This window comes from Pituophis catenifer, unplaced genomic scaffold, assembly GCF_029215685.1.
Source record: "Pituophis catenifer annectens isolate HBS135680 unplaced genomic scaffold, rPitCat1.0.hap2 SCAF_1, whole genome shotgun sequence".
Taxonomy (NCBI): Eukaryota; Metazoa; Chordata; class Lepidosauria; order Squamata; family Colubridae; genus Pituophis; species Pituophis catenifer.
This window is the reverse complement of record NW_027256881.1, coordinates 257,919,186-257,940,555: the sequence shown is the minus strand read 5'-3', so window position 1 is coordinate 257,940,555 and position 21,370 is coordinate 257,919,186. Positions and strand designations below refer to the sequence as shown.

Below are 21,370 nucleotides of genomic sequence, written 5' to 3'. Positions count from 1 at the left end.
AAGTGTAAGACTTTACTTTTCTCTACATTGAATTTCATTTTGTTAGATAGGGCCTAGTGTTCAAGCCATCTGGATCTTGAGCCTATCTTCTAGTTCGTTAGCTATTCCTGACAGCTTAGTATCATCTGCAAATTTGGTAAATTCCCCTTCTATTCCCTCATCTAAATTGTTTATGAAGATATTGAAAAGTACTGGGCCTAAGATGGAACCTTGTGGTACCCCACTGGTTACTTCCCTCCATGTAGACCTAGACCCATTGAGGACTCCTCGTTGAGTACAGTTTGTCTGTCAGTTACGAATCCATCTGGTGGTGATGCTATCTATCCCACTTTTTTCTAGCTTACCATGAAGTAGATTGTGGTCTAGTTTGTCAAATGCCTTGCTGAAGACTAAGTACCGTATTTTTCGGACTGTAAGATGCTCTGGACTATAAGACACACCTAGCTTTTGGGGAGGAAAACAAGGAAAAAAATCTGCCTCTGCCTCCCTCCAGCATCCATCCGGTATTCATCTGGCTTGTTAGCCCTGGCCCGTTTGCTGCGACTGGTTCGCTGCAGCCCGTTCACCATGGCCCATTTGCCGCAGCCCATTTGCCACCGCCGCTGCCCGTTCACTGCGGCCTGTTTGGCGCCAGCGTGGCCGGTTCGGCGCAGCCCACTTGACCACTTTAGTTCAAAAAGAAGCCCAAAGGTATGTTTTGAATATCAGTGTACAATATTCCCCATTTTTAGGTGCTAAGACCAGTTTCAGACTGGTTGCTTATTTGTCAGATATCTTCAAGTTGAAGCAGCAGTGACTGTTACTCTGGGCAGAATTAATACTATGCTATAAATGATTTTATTTAATGAATAATGATAAATTAACATTAAAATTACTAATGATTAATGATTTAATCATTAAAAATTAATGAATAGATCATTAATTTAATAAATTATTACATTAATGATTTAATGAATTTACAACAGCAGAGAAATTTTAATTTAAAAATTACATTAGATTGGTACCCTCTAACAATCGAAGACTCATATGCATACATTCTTGTAATATATTCTATATTTATTTTATAATATGGTAGCCCTATGCTTTTTTTTTTGGTATAAATGTCTAAATAAAACTGATGCTGTTGAATATAATTGTGTGTGAGAGGCAATCTATTTCTTTGTGATAGAGCATAGTTGGTATGCTTAGGGAAAACCTCCTGTCAGAGGTTTTCAGTTGACATAGGAGAAATAGAAAAAAATTTTTTGACTGAACAAATAGACTAACCTTTTCTAAACTGACATTCCCCTGATGCATTGTGAGACTAGCACCAAGAATTGCAGTCCCAGTTCATCTGGAAAGATTTTAGGTTGGAGAAGGCTAGAGAAAAATTTATTCAGTCAAATGGATCATTGCTCTGATACATTACAAGTAAACTTTATAAGTTTATTTCTTTCCTTTTCTCTTAATGTATGCAGCTGTAGTTAAAAACCCACCCAACAATTTATGGATCATTGCAGCAGTGTTGGCTCCCATAGCAGTTGTTACAGTCATCATCCTTATCATCACAGCTGTGCTATGCAGGAAGAACAAAAATGACTTCAAGACAGATACCATGATGAACTTGCCACAAAGAGCCAAGGTAGGCTATTTTCGTCCTAGGCTCAGGCATATGAATTTGTTTCTTTAGACTTATGTTCTTCATCCATGTGTGCAAGATGAGTTAATTGTGCTGTGTTTAGACAAGTTTTACCAAGGCATTAATCTGTGTTCAAAGACAGATTGAAACCATCCCTACTGACAAGAAGTAGCAGGATTGAGATCTGAAAAGGCACCACTGCTTTTGGTAATTGGATGAAAATGAAGTAAATATAGGCTTGTTAAGTCTCCCTGATTCATAGTAAGAACTCTATATTTTATTCTGTGTCCTTTTGTTCCAAATAAAAGTGAAAGGTATTTTTTAGTTAATTTCCATGTCATTAGAACTGGAAGCAGTGCTAAACTTCAGAGTTCCCCAACTCACCCCACTCCCCACCAGTGGTCACTCAGAGAATTGCAAGTAATGGGTGAGCTCACATGGACCTTGTATGTCAAGACTCAAGACGATTAAGACGCATTAAAGCACCTTTTCATTCTGTGTTTTTTTTACTTTACAAGTGAATTTTTTAATAAGGAGATAGGCATGTACAGTACATGGCATCAGATGCTTGTTTTATTTATTTCTGCATCAAAATTACGGTTGAATAAATTAGTTTCGTTTGCTGACCAGAAGCAAAGCCTATTTTTTTTTTTAAATTTGATTTATATGCCGCCCTTCTCCGGAGACTCAGGGCGGCTTACAATGCATTAAGCAATAGCCTTCATACTTTTATATATTTATACAAAGTTAGCTTATTGCCCCCACAATCTGGGTCCTCATTTTACCTTCTTTAGAAAGGAAGGAAGGCTGAGTCAACCTTGAGCCTGGGGGGGGGGGGGGGGTTTGAACTTGCAGTAATTGCAGGCAGCTGATGTTAATAACAGTGCTTTAGTCTGCTGCACCACCAGGGCTCTTTTTATTTTATTTTTGTTGTAAGGATGGTGCTATTATTTCAGTATTTAAAACTATAAAGGCTGGAAAATTGTGTGTGTGTGTGTAAGTAAAAGTATAGATGCTATGCAGCATACATGATTCAGAGTCCATCACCCACAAAATGTCATGTGGTCACTTGTCAACTTTCTTCGCCTTTCTAGTTCCCTAAAGCTGCATGTTACTTAATTGGAGTAACCTAAAAATATATTAATATCTATGTACTACAATCTAAAACTATAAATAAACCCAGAATATTAAGATAGCATGGTTGCAAAGAAATATAGACATTTATTCATTTATTGAGTCAGCATGTCAAACCAAGCTGGTCCCACCATTCCAAAATCATGGAGAAAATCTTCTGTTCAATATCTAGATACATATTGTGGAGTTCAGATTCTGAAGTAAGTGATTTTTAATATCTGCCTTAATTGAATTTAGGGCAGTTGGTCTCCTTTTCCTAAAAAAATCTTCAATAGTTATTAATTTTATGTCATAATAAAGTCATTATTCTGTCATAATAATTCTGTCATAATAATAGTTTATGTATAATGCAAAGATTGAGGTTAAAGTTTGACAATGCAGTTTTTATTTTATTTTAATAAAGAAATAGTAGAACTATTTAGTAGAAGACAAATAGCTTAATTAGATTGAGACTATTTTTAGTTATTACTAACTTAAGTAATTGTTTTAAAGTTTCAGAAACATGACATTTGAACAAATGCTGGGGAGATCAGCAATTCCCTTCTCCCCCAACATACTGTGACTTTACAGTGATATACAGTGATCTATTTAATATTATCTTTTGAGTATCAAAACATATTGTAATTGGAGGATGTAAGAGCTTTGACAAATTGAGAGACCCAGATAGATTATAGTTTGATAAATTGCAGCTCTCCTCTCCCGTGTGAGTTAGTTATGGCTCCCCCTTTGCTTTAAAACTTAGCAGCAACTGTATTTATGTATGTGGGTAAAATTTAGATTATGTTGGGAATACTTTAACTTTATTATTCCCGAATGGTATTGCCCCAAAGGCTGACCCTGCAGTAACTCTGAGGAGAGGGAATCCTTTCATTCAGGAAAATGGCTCCCATCTGAAGCATTTTCTTATAGATTCCTCTGATTTCTCTGCTGTAGTACTAATTAGTATTGATTTTTTTTTTCATTTTAACCTCATTGAACATTGACTTCTTATCATAAAAGTAAAGTAGCCAATTGTCAAACATAAAAGTTTTACAGTGTATATAGTTGTTAATAATAGTGCAAACACTCCTGGATGAAAAATCAGATCTGCAAGAGGGTTACTTTATTGTTTTAAAATCCTGTTTACTGCTGCTTATATTTTGAATATGGCTGTTAAGAACGTTTTGGTGCATTATTTTTAAGAATGAGCAATCCAAGTTTGTGATGAGAAATCTCAGTATTTTGTGCTGCTTGCAAAATATGTGTCTGTGTCTGTTTTCCTTGCCTGGCTTGCTCTGATTTCAGGTCTCAGAGGGGAACACAGCGCATAGAGCTGCGTAATCAGTCCTATATTCCTGCTGCTAACAGCATTCTGTACACAGCAGCTCTTTGCACAGAAGGCCTGCCTACTGGTCCATTTCATAAAATCCCTCCCTCAGTGAATGGATCTAAGTAGTTCATTAAACCTTCAGATTAAACACTGCAGTGCATGGTGACCAAGAGGAGAAAGGTTTTGCTGCACCTCTGAGGCTACACAGTAGGAAGAGTTCCTTAAAGGAATCCAGGCAAATGACTTGTCATTTGAGAGAGATCAGTGGCTTTTTGAAAAAGAGTGCAGCATCTTGAGACTACTTTGATTTCTTTACCATCTTCATTGATATTGCTTCAAATGACTTAACTACAACATAGGGAAAACAGAGGGGGTGTTCCTTCCCCACAGAAGAATCAATGCATAAATGCATTTCTCTTCTTTTTATAATTGTTGAAAATGAGCATAGCCAAATTTAGTTTTTACTTGATGCAACCTGAATATGATAAAAGACTGAATTATTTAATCTGAGTGCACTGGAACTCTTTTTATTTTTAATCTTTTGACTCCATTACTATAACAGTGCACCCTTTGTTCCTTTTAATTAATAGCATCAATTTGCAGCTAATGGTTTTAGATTTCAAACCCAAGAGGAAATGCCTTACTCTCTGCCAAGTCAATAAACTTATTCCAGTTTTCAATATAAAACCAAAGAAAGCCCCATTTCAAAATGGTCAGATAGAAAGGGCTGCAACAGTTGGAAGTTGGAATGAAATTAAGAAGGGGGCGGGGAGCTTCTTTTGAAACAAGAAATAGAGCAGTTCCAGCCAATTAATAATTTATCTACCAGTCCATTAGCTTCTTCCCACATCCTGCTGTGCTGCCTCATTGTGGTGGGGAAGGGATGTTCCTGGGAAGAATGTATGTCAAGAATATATTATCCCAACAGGGTCACCCAAAGGGCGAAGTTCCTACTAGTTTTGCAGCTAAAGGAAGGAGATGATCTATTTGGGCAGCATCAGTATAGGAAGTTGCTGGAGGTGGGTTATCACTTTAAGCATATTTTCATATTGTGTGGAAAAAAGGTAAAGGTAAAGGTTCCCCTTGTCCGACACTAGGGGGCGGTGCTCATCTCCGTTTTAAAGCCGAAGAGCCAGCGCTGTCCAAAGACGTCTCTGTGGTCATGTGGCTGGCATGACTAAATGCCAAAGGTGCACGGAACGCTGTTACCTTCCCACCAAAGGTGGTCCCTATTTTTCTACTTGCATTTTTTACGTGCTTTCAAACTGCTAGGTTGGAGAACCCCGTTCTCCAGCGTATCGGGGAAGATAATCCAGGAATAGATAGTGCTCTGCTTCTCTGCTCGGAGACCAAGTCAAACTTTCTTGGCCATGCCTACTCCTGCCTGGGAGCTCCCCAGTTCGACTTGGTCTTCCACAAGTTGAGACTGAGAATAGAGACTCACCCATTCTTCGATTTCTTCTCAATGTAAAATGACAGCAATTTGGATTATTATTCGGAGCAAGGCTTGGTGATCGCTGGTGAGCATTCTCGGGGGTCACCAGTCCGCTGGTACCTCTTTCTACCGGCTTGAATTTCAGCCGAGATCCCTGCCGTTCCCGGCTTAGTGGATTGGGCATTGCCTGCTAACAGGCAGCCCCTGGCATTAGTTTAACCTGTAGTGAGGGATTCAGTCCCTGCCTAGATTCATCTAGGCACACTGATTGAGGCCAGTGCTTCGGGGGCCACATGGGCCTCGGCAGGCGTGCTCATGATGAGCCAGGCTGCCCTACCTGCAGTAAGCAGCTGGTGCGTTAGGCACCATTACAACCATGGCATTTGCAGCCGCTGCAGGAGCACTCATGATGAGCCAGGCTGCCTGACCTGACGATGGAGTGGCGGGCGCATTAGGTGCCTTTGCAGCCGCAGCAAATGCGCTCATGAACAGCCAGGTTGCACGATCTGCGAATGGCGGCTGGAACACTAGGCATCATTACAGCTGCGGCATGAGCGCTCATGATGAGATGGACTGCCCAAACTGAGAATGGAGCGGCTGAACATTAAGTGCCGTTGCAGCCGCGGTGGGCGTGCTCCCGAAGAACAGACGGCCTGAAACACGGATTGAGTGGCTGGTGTGCTGGGCGCTGTTTCAGCCGCGGCAGGCGCGCTCATATCGAGCCAGGCTGCCCAACCTGCGGAGGAAGTGGCTGGCATGCTAGGCGCCGTTATGGCCGAGGCAGGAGATCTTATAACAAGCTAGACTGCCTGACATTAGCCGCACAAAAGGCCTGCGGCTGGTCTGCATTGTGTTTACATGTTGCCAGTTGTACCAGCAGTGCTTCTGTACGTCTGTCTGACTACTGATTGGCCGCAGTGACAGTGTTCAGACAGCCCCGCCTTCCTGCTGCTCCAAGAGGCGGGAAAATTGCTGCCTCAGGCACAGCTTCAGTTGCAATGGGGCCGCTTGCCTGCTCCAGTCCTAGGTGAGAGGAGGCAGCATTGCTTCTAAATGGCCACTTGCGACAGGTGCCTTCAAGCATAAGAACTGAGAATGCTTCTCCAGGCAGATTCAGACGGTTTATCTGTCTTACTCTGGCCACAATATAGGTTGACGCAACATCCTATTGTCTTAGGACATATGCCACCCTGCAATCGCCTGATATAATCACGCCTGTCTCAAGGGGCGGTACTGAGAGCTTTCACATAAGATCAATATCCTGTCACCGGTCTTGTCACCTTAGTTGGCAGCCCACAAAGGTTCAGGGCAACGCCATGGTACCAGTTCCCTCTAGAGAGGTTCGACTGCACCAACCACTCTGACAGGAAAGTACACCGTAGGAGTGCAGTGGCTGAGGCTCCTCAGTTCCCTGACTGCTCTCACTGTCCCTTCTTAAATCGGGACCTGACGTCTCAGGCTGCTATGCCCTTCAGTTTAAGAAGGGCATTCCTCTGGGGGGGATCCTGACCCTGGGGGTGCTGGGTTTGGACTTCCAATCCACCTCAAGGGCAAATGCTTAACCAGCTCCCAGAGAACTGTCTCGGGATTACACAGTGATATGTAGGACCCCCAGTTTCTCTGGGGGATTCTCTCCTCTCTGAGACATGGTGGCTCAGTGGCTAAGACACTGAGCTTGTTGATCGGGAGTTGGCGATTCGAGTCCCTAGTGCCAGGATGAGCTCCCGTTGCTTGTCCCGTTTTCTGCCGGCCTGGCAGTTCGAGGGCACATGGAAGGATGCAGGTGGAAAGATGGGGACCACCTTTGGTGGAGAGGTGACAGTGTTCTGTGTACCTTTGGCGTTGGTCGCGCTGGCCACATGGCCGTGGAGATGTCTTTGGACAGCGCTGGTTCTTGGGCTTGGAAACGGTGACTAGCACTGCCACCTGGAGTTTGGGAGCGACTAGCACATATGTGCGAGGAGAACCTTTACACCTGTTCAGGTTCAAAAGCAGTGACCCTCTCCAATGTAGAACCTGCGTACCCCGGACTTAGGAAGTAGCCACAAGTCCCACCGCATGGCAGCACGTACTGGGGTTGGTTGCCATGGGGGAGCGACGTTAGCCTCGGCTCTTACGCTAACACAGAGACCGGGGGACTTCCTTGGCCAGAGCTGGACGTTTTTCTGGATTGTACATGTCCTTTGTTTACCTCCAGTAATGCGCTGGGCCGGATTGTTTCTTCTACGAGTTCACAGGCACTGCTCAGGTACTTCAGGTGCACGGATGGTAACACTCTTGTTTCCCTGCAGGGTCCTTCCTGGGGTATTGTTGGCTTCTCTCAGGAGGCATAACATGTTCTCCCCGGTTGGGGGTTATCTAACTTGGCCGTCTTGGAACATGTTTCAACTCGTGTTCCTTTCCCTGTATGGGGTTAGTCTCGGATGTTAGCCTTGGGGTTCCGGAACGCAAAGTTCCTTGGAAAGGATCTCAGTGGACACTCATCTATCCATTTGGTGTTGGTCACCCGAGCACACTCAGCGGTTGATGTTCGTTCACGCCTTGAGTTGTGGGGTCATCTTCTGGGCGATGCGAGACGGCCATTTGGATTACACCTCAGCGTGGGGCCATTTTCTCCCCTGGATTCCAGGCAGGCATTGGTGAGGTCACTCATTCGGATAAGGTCACATCGGTCATCGATCGTCTTCTTCGTCTAGTCGGCAATTTTCCCTTCCGATTGTAGACAGCACACTGTCCTCCTTCCTTGGCCGATTCGGTCACGGCAGGTAGCCAGGGCTCCGGTTGGAAGCAGGATCATCATATGCCTTGGTGGCATGCCTGATTCGGTGGCTCAGTAGCTGAGACACTGAGCTAGTTAATAGGACAGGTCGGTGGTTTAGCGTCGTCACTTTTCCTGTGCTGGCAGGGGATTGCTGAGGATGAAGTCCAAGGTCCTTTCCACCATGGCGATGGCCAATCTCTCTCAACAAAACATAGGGGAAGTCGGTCCGGGGCTTTTCAGTCTTGCCTCTCCTACTTATATTGCCAGTCTGTCAACCTTTTGAACGTGCGCTTCGGGCTCCTCGTTGGACAGGGGAACTTGGGTGCTTTCCAAGGCCAGTTGTTTCCGTTCTCACTACTAGGGTGCACTCGAGTACGGATACGCTAGATTCCCGATGTGATTCCCTTTACCTGCCTCACAATGACTGTGGTATATTAGACGGTTTGTGGTTGGTATCTGATTGGCACCCTTCGTGCTGCTGCTTGGCAGTGATCTTCATCTTCTGTTTCCGTTTCACGTTTAGTCTTGCCTTGCTATCTCGGACGGTCAGTAACTATTCTGGTGCCATTGGGAGTAAGTAGACTAATTTGTTTTTCGCCATTGCAGTTGAGGCACGAGTTCGGCAGTACTGAACTTCAGTCTTGAGGCCTTACTGGGTACAGGCCTCATTGATCACCTGACAATGACGCTGTTGGTTCCATTTGACCTTGTTTGGTCCACGGGACTTCCACATTCAGGACTTCTGTGGCTATGTCCTTTATTACCTTGACACTAGGTGTTCCTTTGGGCTCCTTTCAGGGACCGCGCCTTGGGTTCCACGTGTTGCCGTCTACACTGGTAGGGGAATGGCCGTCCATTCTGCCCTTCCTGACATGTGGGCTCCAGGTTCATTAGGACCCTCGGGCTGGACACTGGGGGGGGATCCTTCTCTGGGTTGGTTCAGGTCTCCCACTGACTGTTCAGGAGGGGTTGTTGTTGTTGTCCACCCTTCCCGGTGGAGTCTGGCTTTGGCTGCGCCGCAGGTGACATCCATCATGTTGGATTATAATGTTCATCCTGGTGGCCTACCGTTGGTCTTTATTGTACAACCTTGGGACGGGAAGTGGCTACAACTATTGCTCAGCCCGATGGGACCCTACTGGGGGCTCTTGAGCTGGTCACTTTCAAATTGACGGATGGCCACTCCTCACTGGCGTCCTTTCGGGGACATATCTATGTTCTTCCGCCTGACATGAAGGAGGTCCCGATTCATCCCCTCTCCCGACTGGGGTTTATTCCTCAGCCTGGGGCCCTGGGGGGTTTTCGGCCGTGTCGTGGCCATGATTCCTTCCACCCCTGTCTCTGGGCTGGCTGGTCTTAACTGTCTGGGACTGTTGCCACGATTGTTTGATGGGTCCTTCCCTGTGGAGGGATGGCGTTCTTCTCGTTTCAGGTTTACTCCAGAAGTGCCTTGAAGGGCCATTGGCCGGGGATGGTTGGTCCTCAGGGGGGACCTTTTGCTTGTCGGCGGGGTTCCTTTTCCCAGTGCTTCTGGCCTTCCAGATTTCTTCTTGGGTGCAACCTTGCCGGTGACACTACCGTGAAGGTTGTTTCTCTGCTGCTGCTGTCTGTCATGGATGTTGGTACAGCGGTTTGGTCATACTCATTCTGACATTCTGCCATTATTATGGGGAGTGGGTTGCATTTCACTTGCACCAACTTCGGTGGCGGGTGGTAGAGTTCAGACCAGACTGCTTCCCTCCCATATGACTGACCGGCTTTGGTAAGTCCCATTCCTGGATGATCTTCCCTGATACGCTGGAGAATGGGCGTTGGTCCTACCTGATACACCCTTTCTCGGCATGAGGGGAAAATCATCCAGCCCCACCCTGTTGACCGTCTGGTCTGTAGTCCGGGGGGGGGGGGTGCTCCTGTTTTTACAGTTGGTGAGTCTCAGCTTTGCTATGCCTTCGCCGAACTGGGAAGCACCCAGGCAGGAGTAAGCATGACCAAGAAAATTTGACTCGGTCTCCAAGCAGAGAAGCAGAGCACTACCCATTCCTGGATGATCTTCCCCTCACGCTGAGAAAGGGCGTATCAGGTAGGAACAGCGCCCATTACGTGGCACTAGGGATTTAAACCATTGAACTGCTGACCTTTTGATTGACAAGCTCAGCATCTTAGCCACTGAGCCACTGCATCCCTATATTGTGTGGAAAAGGCAATGGTAAAAACCAATACTTTGTTTTACCAAGGCAACCACATGGATAAACAACAAAAAATAACTGATAACATCAAGTCAGATAATGAGTCCCTTAAATTGGATAGCTGTCAATATGCTATTGAGGAAGAGCTGAGGATCTTTCAGAGTGCAAATAGTGTTTATAAAACAGTGAGATTAAAGGCTTTGGGTTTGTTTGTTTGTTTTTTGCTGATGATGTTGGCATGCAGGAAAAGAAAAGTAAAAGCTGCAAAAAAAAAAGAATAATGGAATATAAATTTAAGAAGCATTAACACTGGAACATAGTGAAAAATGCAATGAAGCAACTAACATTGATATTTTAGACATCAGCATGAAATGGACTGGAATTGTGTGCTTTCAGTCAGAAGATCACACTGTAACTACTTGGGGTAGAAAAAACAAAGAAGGAACAATATAGTTTCATGGTTAAAAAGGATGTAGCCGTAGCAGTTCTTGGGTATAATGCAGTTGGTATAATATCAATTAGATTTCATGGACAATTCTTTAATATGACCCTTATCTGAGTTTGTGCTTCAACTACTGATGCAGATGAAGAGGAAAGTTGAATTTTATGGTCATGTTCAATTTAAATGTTCAATTTAAAAGCTGAACAAAATGTGCCGCTTGTGATTGGAGATTGGAATGCCAAAATTGGAAACAGTATAGAGGAAAATGTAGTTGGACAGTATGGCCTAGAAAACAGAAATGAAGTGGAATGATTTAATAGTTTCTGCCAATCCAGCGATTTCTTCATTACTAATGCAGTCTTTTAGCAATCAAAAGTTGCTTATGTATATGGACATCAGCAGATGGAGTACACAGAACTCAAACTGACTTTATTACTGGCACATGGAAGTGGAAGAGCTCGATTATAGCAGCAAAGATGTAGCTAAAGCTGACTGTAAAGATGTAGATGAAAATTGACAGAGAAAAACAAAGGAAGTCTACTAAAAGATTTCCAAATTCAGGAAGACATTTTTATCTGAAATTACTATGCTAAAGTATTTCAATGAAGAGATAGCAACAAATTCAAAGAAGATAAAGGAAAGATTCAAAGAAAGAGTACCGGACACTGAAATTCTGTACAATAGAGTTACCTATATTCAAGATTAGTGTCGCTTTATGAAACTCTAGTAAGATCACACCTGGAATACTGCAACCAATTTTGGTCACCATACTACCACAAAAGATGTTGAGACTTTGGAAAAAGTTCAAAGAAGAGCAGCTAAGATGATAAAAGGTCTGGAGACTAAACCATATGAAGAACGGCTGCAAGTTTTGGGTTTGGCTAGTCTACAGAAAAGAAGAATTAGTGGCAACATGATAGCAGTATTTCAATATTTGAAGGGCTGCCACAAAGAAGAGGGGATCAAATTATTCTCCAAAGCACCAGAGGGCAGGACAAGAAACAATGGTTGGAAATTAATCAAAGAGAGAAGCAATCTGGAATTAAGGAGAAACTTCCTAACAATGAGGACAATTAACTAGTGGAACAGCTTGCCTTCAGAAATCGTGGTGCTCCATCACTGGAGGTTTTTAAGAAGAGACTAGACAGTCACTTGTCTGAAATAGTTTAGGCTCTCCTGCTTGATCAGGAGGCTGGACTAGAAGACCTCCAAAGTCCCTTCCAGATCCTATCCTATCCTATCCTATCCTATCCTATCCTATCCTATCCTATCCTATCCTATCCTATCCTATCCTATCCTATCCTATCCTATCCTATCCTATCCCTTAGATGGTGTTTCCTACTAGCACAAACCTCTGATACTAGAAGATGAAATTAGATCAGCACTCTGATCATTATCGGGTCAGAAGATTACAGGACTTAATGGAGTACAGGTAATCCTCGATTTATTACCACAATTGAGCCCAAAATTTATGTTGCTAAGTGAATTTGTTAAGTGAATTTTGCCCCATTTTACAACCTTTCTTGTCACAGTTGTTAAGTAAATCAGTGCAGCTAAGTTAGTAACACCTTTGTTAAGTAAATCTGGCTTCCCCATTGACTTTGGTTGCCAGAAGGTCACAAAAGCTGATCACATGACCCCAGGACACCATCATAAATATGAACCAGTTGCCAAGAGTTTGAATTTTGATCACATGACTACGAGGATTCTGCAATAGCCATGAGTATGAAAAATGGTTATAAATCATTTTTTTCAATGCTGTTGTGTTATTATCTTAACAGCTGCAATGATTCATTTAACAACCGTGGCAAGAAGGTTGTAAAATGGGACAAAACTCATTTAACAACTGTCCCGCTTAGCAACAAGATGTTGGGGCTCAATTATGGTCATAAATTGAGGTCTACTGTATTGTTTCTGTGAGACAACACCAACTTGATGGAACATAACCGATCAGCAGTTTGAATCAAGCAAGTGCTGGTGATAGTCACTCCAAGCAAATTTAATGTGAGGGTTACTCAGGCCAATTCTTCTGCATGGTTCAAATTGCTGTTAGGTATCTAGCTCTGAGTTGGGTAGTTTCAGTTCTAACCAAACTTTTATATTTCCATAGCAGTAAAGCCCTTTCAGAATCTTCACTACCTTGGTGAATGTATACGTAGAGATTTGCAAACAGAGAACTTTTTGGCACATATTGCATCCTGATTATAAATCTGTGTACCAGAAAATGATAATGTAAAGCTAATTCACAGTTGGAATCTCTGCAGTTTTATAGGCTGTGTGGATCTTAATGTTGAGCCAAAAATCAGACCAAATGGGATTAATGAATTTGGAGGATTAGGAGGAAAGGGAACTCTCCCTATACAATTTCTACATAAGCAGCGGGTCCCTATCCTAGAGAATTCACAGTTTCTGTTTATCAGCAGGTAGAGGTATGACCAGAAATTATGATTCGTGTGCCAGTTGCAGCTCTACGTGAGGCAAGAGGCCTCATCTACAGTAATTCATGTTGTATTACCACCTATTTTACCTATTGCAATGAACTTTACATTAAGCTGCCCTTAAAAGATATTCTTGCAACCGGTCCAGAATCTGCAACTGGTCCACAATGTGGTGGCCTACATGTTTATTGGTGTTTGTGGCTGGGAATGTAATAACATTGTTTTGTAGGCTATGCATAGGCTACCAGTTAGTTTTAAAGTAAAATTTAAGATGCTGATATTGACCTACATATTCATTTATGACTTGTATCTCGATACGTTCAGGTCCATATGATCCAACAATCATCAGCCCAACCAATTGGAACAGCTAAGGAGAAATTTCCTTGAATCTCACATTTCTAAGAGGTTTACATGACTAAGATTAGTTAGTGCTACTTTTTTTTGGGAAGTGATAAGCTTTATATCAGGCACCTGATGGAGATCAGGTTGGCATTCTCCTTGTCAGTTTTTCTGAAATTTAAAAAAAGGTTATTTTGGAGGACTTACTTTGAACCTATGTGAGATTGATAGGGTTATCATCCTATTTGGTCTTTTTGTTTTGATTGATTTTAACCCATTATGGATGTTTTAATTTTTGTTTATATAACTTCTAAGCTGCCAAGAGTTGTTTGACTGTGGCAGGGTAGAAATAAAATAAAATAAAAAATTCATGTATGATAACATTTTGATAATTGATTATTGACTTGACACATCTTGTTTATATTTTAAAAAAGAAAACATGTTATGTCTGTTAAGAATTGAGAAAGGATGAGAAACTATGTGTATTTATTCAATCTGTTATATTTTTCTTTTAAAAAATAAAGAATTGAAAAGTATAGATGTAATTTGGGTACAGATATAGATGATAGGTGCATGGGTGATTTGTGTATAGGTGGTTCCAACTGTTTATTTCAACAAAGTAATGAATAATTTCAGGTTGCAGGAAAAGTAAAGTTTTTATGAACCAGTTTTTTAAACATTGAGATGTCTAGCATTTTTTAAAAGGATGTTTGGGTTCAGAGGAGAAGTTGTACTTGTGATAAAAAATAATTTGAAACATTGCTGGTTTCATTCACCATAGAACCATCAGATTCAAAGCTTATTGGCCCTATAAGCATTCATTAAGCAGAAGAGCTATAGTGGCACAATGTTTAGAATGCAATATTGCATGCTAATTCTGCTGACTATCACTAATTCGATCCTGAACATCTCAAGGTTGACTCTGCCTTCCATCCTTCCGAGGTGGGTAAGATGAGGACCCAGATTGTTGGGGGCAATATGCTGACTTTGAGGGTGGCTGTAAAGCACTGTGAAGTGGTATACTATAAGTCTAAGTACTATTGCTATTGCTAATTGTTAAGACTGAAGAAGAAAAGATGGTGCTAATAATATTTCTATTCCTCCTAGGATTTTATTCGTTAAATAGTAATGGATATTTTCCTGGGTTTTTTTTTTTTCCTGGTTTATTTTGTGTCACATAGAAATAGGGATTTTCTATTGTGGTTAAGTAATCTTACCCATGTATGAATAGTGACAAGTTTCAAAGGTGCTAATACTTACAGTTCAGTTTCTGTAGAAATAAATTGTTTTATATTCTAAAGTTTATATGCAGAAACATATTATACACAAACTGACTGTACAGATTCATAGTATTATTTCAGTTGATTTTTGTTCCACAATTGGAGTGTTAGTGGATCGTAGACCTACATCAAAATCAGCTTTCTGCTTTCTTTTTCAGAATTAGTTCCAGGATTACCTATTTTACTGCTGCCTGCACAGCTACTGATCCTGGTCCAACCATATTAATTAGTAATGAAAAGGGGAGAGGTTTCCCACTAATATTATATATCTTTATAGTTCTGGTATATATAGTAACTGGTTGTTAAGGGACCAGTGCCAATTTTTTTTCCCATTCCAATCCCAAATATATGACAATATATTTGGACATTAGATGTTATAGTGCTACCCCTTGAATGTACTTTATACCCATTTTGTGAAAATGTCCTGCTACCCAAGAACACCTCTCTATGATACCAAAGGGAAAGCCATAAAAGTTAAGCTAAGTACCTAAATTATCTTCCTTTTGCTCAAATTTAAGACATGTATGATAGTTACAGATGAATATTTGATCTGAAAAAAGTTGAAATAAGAATTCTATTTCCATTTGTTTTAAACCATGTGTTACAAATTGTAAAGGTTCAGTTTAAACTATTATTTTAGAACCGGTGTACTTGTATAATATTTAATGCATCTGTTATGTAATTTATTGTCATAAGAATAGTTAATATTTACATGAAGCAGATGGTATTGTGGATAACAGACAATTGTGTGCTACTGGTAAAGTTTAAAAATGGATATGTTCCAAGATGTAGTTAAAAAGTGTGAAATACTGGTTTCTATTTTGTAGTTCACAAAATTAATATTTCAAAAAAAGGAATTTTTGCAAGGTCAAAAGTGAATTTTCTCTTTTCTACTTGTCTGAATCTTTTTATTGATTTCAATCCAGTAAGTAAGTAGTCTGTTTAAAAGTAAAATTGTGCCAGATCAAATATCATCCTGTGATGCTTTTCAAATGCTCACTTGTTGTTGTCATTGCTGTCATTGTTGTTGTTCTTTTCTTTTTTTTACAACACTGTTCTTGCAATCTCTTGCCTTTGTTGCCATTTAACTACAACTCATATGAGGATATTAGGGATGCTAAGAAATTGAATCACATCAGTCACACCAGCCAAAAATGGAGGCATGAAATTGGAGTAATCTTACTTTGTTTAAACAGTAGATGTTCTATTTTGTGGGGAAAAATATAGTTTTAAGTTCTGCTTTAAAATACTTAAAAATGAATACCAATTCATTTCAAAAGCAGTCTTACATTTAAGTACATATTTTCATCACTTTTAGTTATATGCAATGCATATCATTGAGTCCCCCACTCTTTTTTCAGCCAGTTCAAGGTTTTGACTACGCCAAGCAACATTTAGGCCAACAAGGGACTGAAGATGATGTTTTGCCTGTCACTCAAGAGACCGTAGTTTTGCCTGTTCCTGTGAGAGATGCTCCTGCATCCCAGGAAAGAGAAATTGTTCAGGATGGGAGCACAGCAAAAACTGCCAAGTCCAATGACACAAGAAAGAGGTGAGCAATATCAGCAGAAAGACTAGGGCTTAGATGGTTGACAGATTTTTGTAATTGTTTCTGTGCTTACAATTTCAGTCTTTTCACGCACACACAAAAATCTGCTCAAACTTCTGTGGTACAGTTTTGAATGCTTAGATTTAAAAAAAAGAATATCAAGAAAAATAATTCATTGTTGCAATATCTGCATGTCTGAGAACTAATCAACCTGTTCTGAATGGAATTATGGTGCTTTAAAGAAACTGGTTCATAGTTTGGGGGTGCCCCTAGATGCCCAATTGGTTCCACAATACAGAAATCCTTTTCTCATTTCACATTGGTGATCCAAAGCCTTCTGAACAAAGATAAGTTGCAGTTGCTACTCAATTTCTGTTATTTGCAGAAATTACTACCTGACTACTGTAATGTATTATTCATAGAACTTTAATTAGTTCATGTTATAACTGCTATATTGCTGTTTGGGATGGAGTATATAATTCCATGGCTAGTATCCTGGCACAGTTTTATATATGAACTAGGTTTGTTTTTAAAACCCAAACGGGATGGTGCCCTTTAAGAACTGTTTTTTCTCCCTCTGACAAGTCTCTCACTATGTCAGGAATAGGGAACTTGTAGATCTCAGATATTGCTGAAGTACATCTCCCAGCATGATTGATGCTGTAGCATGAAAAACCATGCATTAAGAGACCTCAAAATGTTAACACGTGTATCATGACCCTATTGTGCAGTTGTTCTGAAGTTAAAATCTAGAAATTGATAGCATTATGTATTGTGACAATAATGTACTTGTGTCTTGGGGATGAACAATTGGAATTCAAACAATTTCAAAATCATCATGCTCTGTTTTGCATCCAAACAGTTGCTTCTAATTCAGAAATGGCTGTTTTAACCATTTTCAAAGTATTTTTGAGCTTAAAACAATCTGTATAACCTATATAAGAAAGTAAAAATAGTCTATTTCGAAGAACCAGTCCAATGCATATATATCATTTATACTAGCAACAAATTAAAATTCCTGACTTAACTGATTTACTTTGAATGAATGAAGTATATTCCTCACAGAACTTATTTGCACATTCTTTGTCCAAATTATATATAGATCACGCTAGATACAGATATAGATACAACACAGTATACTTTGGAATATATTAGGGTTAGGGTTAGGGTTATTATATTAGGAACAGTATATATATATTAAGGTTATCAGAGAGCTTAATTTCCTTAGTTTTCTTCGCTGGGAAAATCAGAGCATAGAATACATCAAACAAACCTCATCAGAACAAGGGTAGAGAATAGTCAGAGTAATACCTCATAAAACTTAAATAAATGGTTGTGAGTTGTCACTTGATATTTCTTTGAAGCATCTCAGCTTCAGAGATAAATATATACCATTCTATGCTTGCCTTAGATTTGTTCACCTGTCTTGTGCACAGTGACATAGAAGAGATTACAAATTTTGACTTCATCTCCAGCTAACTATTTTGCTGTTACACTTACACCTATTCATTCTTTGCTGTTATGCTTAGACCTGGACATTGGATGAACTGTTCCAAGTAAGGATGAATGAAATAAATTATATTCAAAATAGAGCTAATAATCATGGCTTGTTTTAATAAGGCATAGGGAGTGTGATGGTTGGTTTATGGCTATTTTTAAAATGTAAGCAGATCATTCCCATTTTCTTGCAGATTTGACTATTAAACCAGCTGTGCTCTGCTGTTTGCTTTACTGTTTTAAAATGTGTGCATAATATTTACACAAGGCTGTGAACAGGAATATGAATCCACATCTGAATATCTTAGTTATACATTCACAAAAGGAAATCTTCTAGTGTTTTTTTTTTTAAAAAAGCTTTCTCCCTCTTTCCAAAGACTGTCAAACATTTTATATTATTGTAGTGTCCTTTATCCTAGTGCTATTTTTGAAATTTGGCTAAAGATGAATTCCCTACCAGAAAATGTTCTTTATTTCTCTTCTGGTTTTATAAAAAGCCATGGAATGAATTTGTAGCAATATGTTAAACCAATATTAGAATAAAGATACATGTATTGAGAATTATTTATTTAATGGCCTCTATGTGAGGGGGGGGGGAAAGCCTTTATCTCTTTTTGTTGCAAGATTTTCCCTTTATTATTGTGAGCTTTTAAAGAAAACAATAGCCACGCATAGAGATTGTTCTGACTTCTGGTTGTTATAACAACCCCCACCCTGGAAATACTATGGATGCCTTCCTGCTGTTTTTATGTTTCTTCATTGCAACATACTATAAATATTTATTTGTCTATAAAAATCAGGCTTGGAATAGGCGGTGATACAGGCCAAGCAAATGCAATAACCTTGAAATGACGAATATGCAGGAAAAATTTAGTCTTCTTCCTTGTTGCTATGGTTACTTGCAGCCGGTCGCTGAGTGAAAATGGTTCCGTCATCAGCAACGAATCAGGAAAGCCCAATTCATGCCGAGGCTCTCCACAGAAAGTTACAGCACAGCAGAAAGTGACAAAAGAGGAAGGAAGAAAAAGAAATGGTGAGAAATGTGCCCTAGTGATTGATTTACTAAATTACCTTCCATTTCTCCAATGGAGGTAGATTACCCTAGAAAATATAATACTGAATATAATATTGCAGTTAATTAGAATTAATGCCATACACCTATCTACAATGCACTTCTCTCTTTTTTGCTTTTTTTGCTTTGTTTATTTATAACCCTTATTTGAGTTCTGTAGACCACCTCTTTCATATGACCTCAGTCTTTATTTCAACTTTGATCATTGCTATGTTTCCTGGTGTATTAGGTGGTGGTGTGGTCTGAATCTAAATTTGATGTATAATACATGCTTTTCCATTTCTGTTTTGATGTTGCTTTAATTGGGCCAAATTTGTTAATGTCCCTTAGTTTTGTTAATTTGAATATAAAATTGTGGTTCCAAGTTGTAGCAGCTATTGTGTTTTTCTAAACATTGTCCCTTTTGTTCTGTCTTTCTGTGTGAAGAGAAGTATGCTTTTTGATTTAAGTTACCATCTATGTTTAATGACAACTGGATATTCATTTTTGATATGCTATGGGATATTGTTCATGTTGTGTAAAGTGTTACTTCTTTTGTCTTAAACTCTAAAAATAAATTGTAAAAAAATTATTTTTCCTGATGAAAATGACATAATCTGAAATTTCACAATTTCTCTTAAAATGGGCAGAAAGAACTTCTGCATTAAATGTGTATGTGAGAAGCAGTATACAGTTGAATTAATATAATCTTAAAATCTTAGGAGTGTCCTCAAACTGCTTGATATTGAAAAGTTACATAATAGAATATTTTCTCAATATATTGGTTGAAAGTGATGCTATGAAATGTGAAGAGTCTAGAGATATTGTGCATACACATTAATGTCTGTGTATAATTGATATATTTATATATTTATAATTACCAGAAAAGTGTCCACAAATTTTTGTATTACCAGATATGTATACTAACTATTCACAGCAAGTGATCTCTAGTATTAATTCTCATAAAGTTTAAGTCTTTAAAGATTTTCTGAAAAAAAATCTACTGCATGTTACTTTCCATTCACAATATTTTAATGTGCTAAAAGACTGTTTTAAAAATCCTTTCTTGAATCATTCTAGAATGCCATCGTATTTGTTTTATATTATAAGTTTTCTTACGTTTTCTGTGTGCTTATTTTTTGTTTCGTTTTTGTTTTTAAGCCTCAAAAATGGCATTTTAAATAAAATTGTATTAATGTTTCATTTGATCAAGCTCACCATAATTCTGATCAAACTTTACAATGTAGATAATTGTTATTGAAATTCATTCGCAAGGAGATTCTTATTTAAACAAAAAAAATATTTGCATTAGGTTGCATTCACTTAAACTTACTTAGAGCAAAGCTATTGAAATCACGAGAGTAAGATATTTATAGCTAATATATAAGAAGAGCTCTGCAGGGTCAGAGCATCCAACTGCATTTTAGTAGTTTATTAGCCTGAATGGGAGGATGATAGACCCTTCAATTGTTACTTCCTGGTACCCAATATTTTACCCATATTGTCTGTGATTTAGGGGGTAGCAAATCAGTGGTGGGTTTCAAAATACTTTACTACCGGTTCTGTGGGTGTGGCTTGGTGGACATGGCAGGGGAAGAATATTGTAAAATCTCCATTCCCACCCCTCCAGGGGAAGGATACTGTAAAACCTCCATTCCTTCCCCACTCCAGGGGAAGGTTACTGCAAAATCCCCATTTCCTCCCGATCATCTGGGACTTGGAAGGCAGAGAATAGATGGGGGTGGGGCCAGTCAGAATTTTTACTACCAGTTCTCCGAACTACTCAAAATTTCCACTACCAGTTCTCCAGAACTGGCCAGAACCTGCTGAAACCTACCTCTGTAGCAAATAGTCATTACTATTTACTAAATAGTCACCACTAGGAACCCATCCAGTCCTCATTTGATATCATCCAAATTGGTTTCCATTGCCACAACTGCTGATAGCAAATTTCAGTTTATATATGGTATATATTATCCTGAATCATTCTATCCACATTACTTAGGACAGTGATGGCTAACCTTTTTGCCATCGTGTGCCAAAAGCGGGGGGAGAACGGGGAGGTTGCAGGTGAGCGTGCCCACACCCATAATTCAATGCCGCCCCACGCATGCGCGTGTGACCCCTCTGCACTCCCCCCGCTTTTGGCACCCAATGGCAAAAAGGTTACCAGTGGGCCCGGTAGGCCCGTTTTTCGCCCTTCCCAGGCTCTAGAGGCTTTCTTGGAGCCTGGGGAGGACGAAAACGGCCTTCCCCACCCCTCCGGAGGCTGGAAATGGCCCGTTTCCTGACTTCCGGTGGGCCTGAAAGGCCCGAAAATCAGCTGGCCTT

At 40.2% G+C, this 21,370-nt stretch overlaps 1 protein-coding gene across 1 annotated transcript in view; it reads left to right on the top strand.

Annotated features, from left to right (window-relative positions):
- KIAA1549L (KIAA1549 like) overlaps positions 1 to 21,370 on the top strand; it is a 109,192-nt gene that overhangs the window by 23,539 nt on the left and 64,283 nt on the right. The window contains exons 10-12 of the mRNA XM_070957499.1: positions 1,458 to 1,621; positions 16,304 to 16,494; positions 18,894 to 19,021. Coding sequence (XP_070813600.1) covers positions 1,458 to 1,621; positions 16,304 to 16,494; positions 18,894 to 19,021 — 483 coding nt within the window. The remainder of the gene's footprint in view (positions 1 to 1,457; positions 1,622 to 16,303; positions 16,495 to 18,893; positions 19,022 to 21,370) is intronic.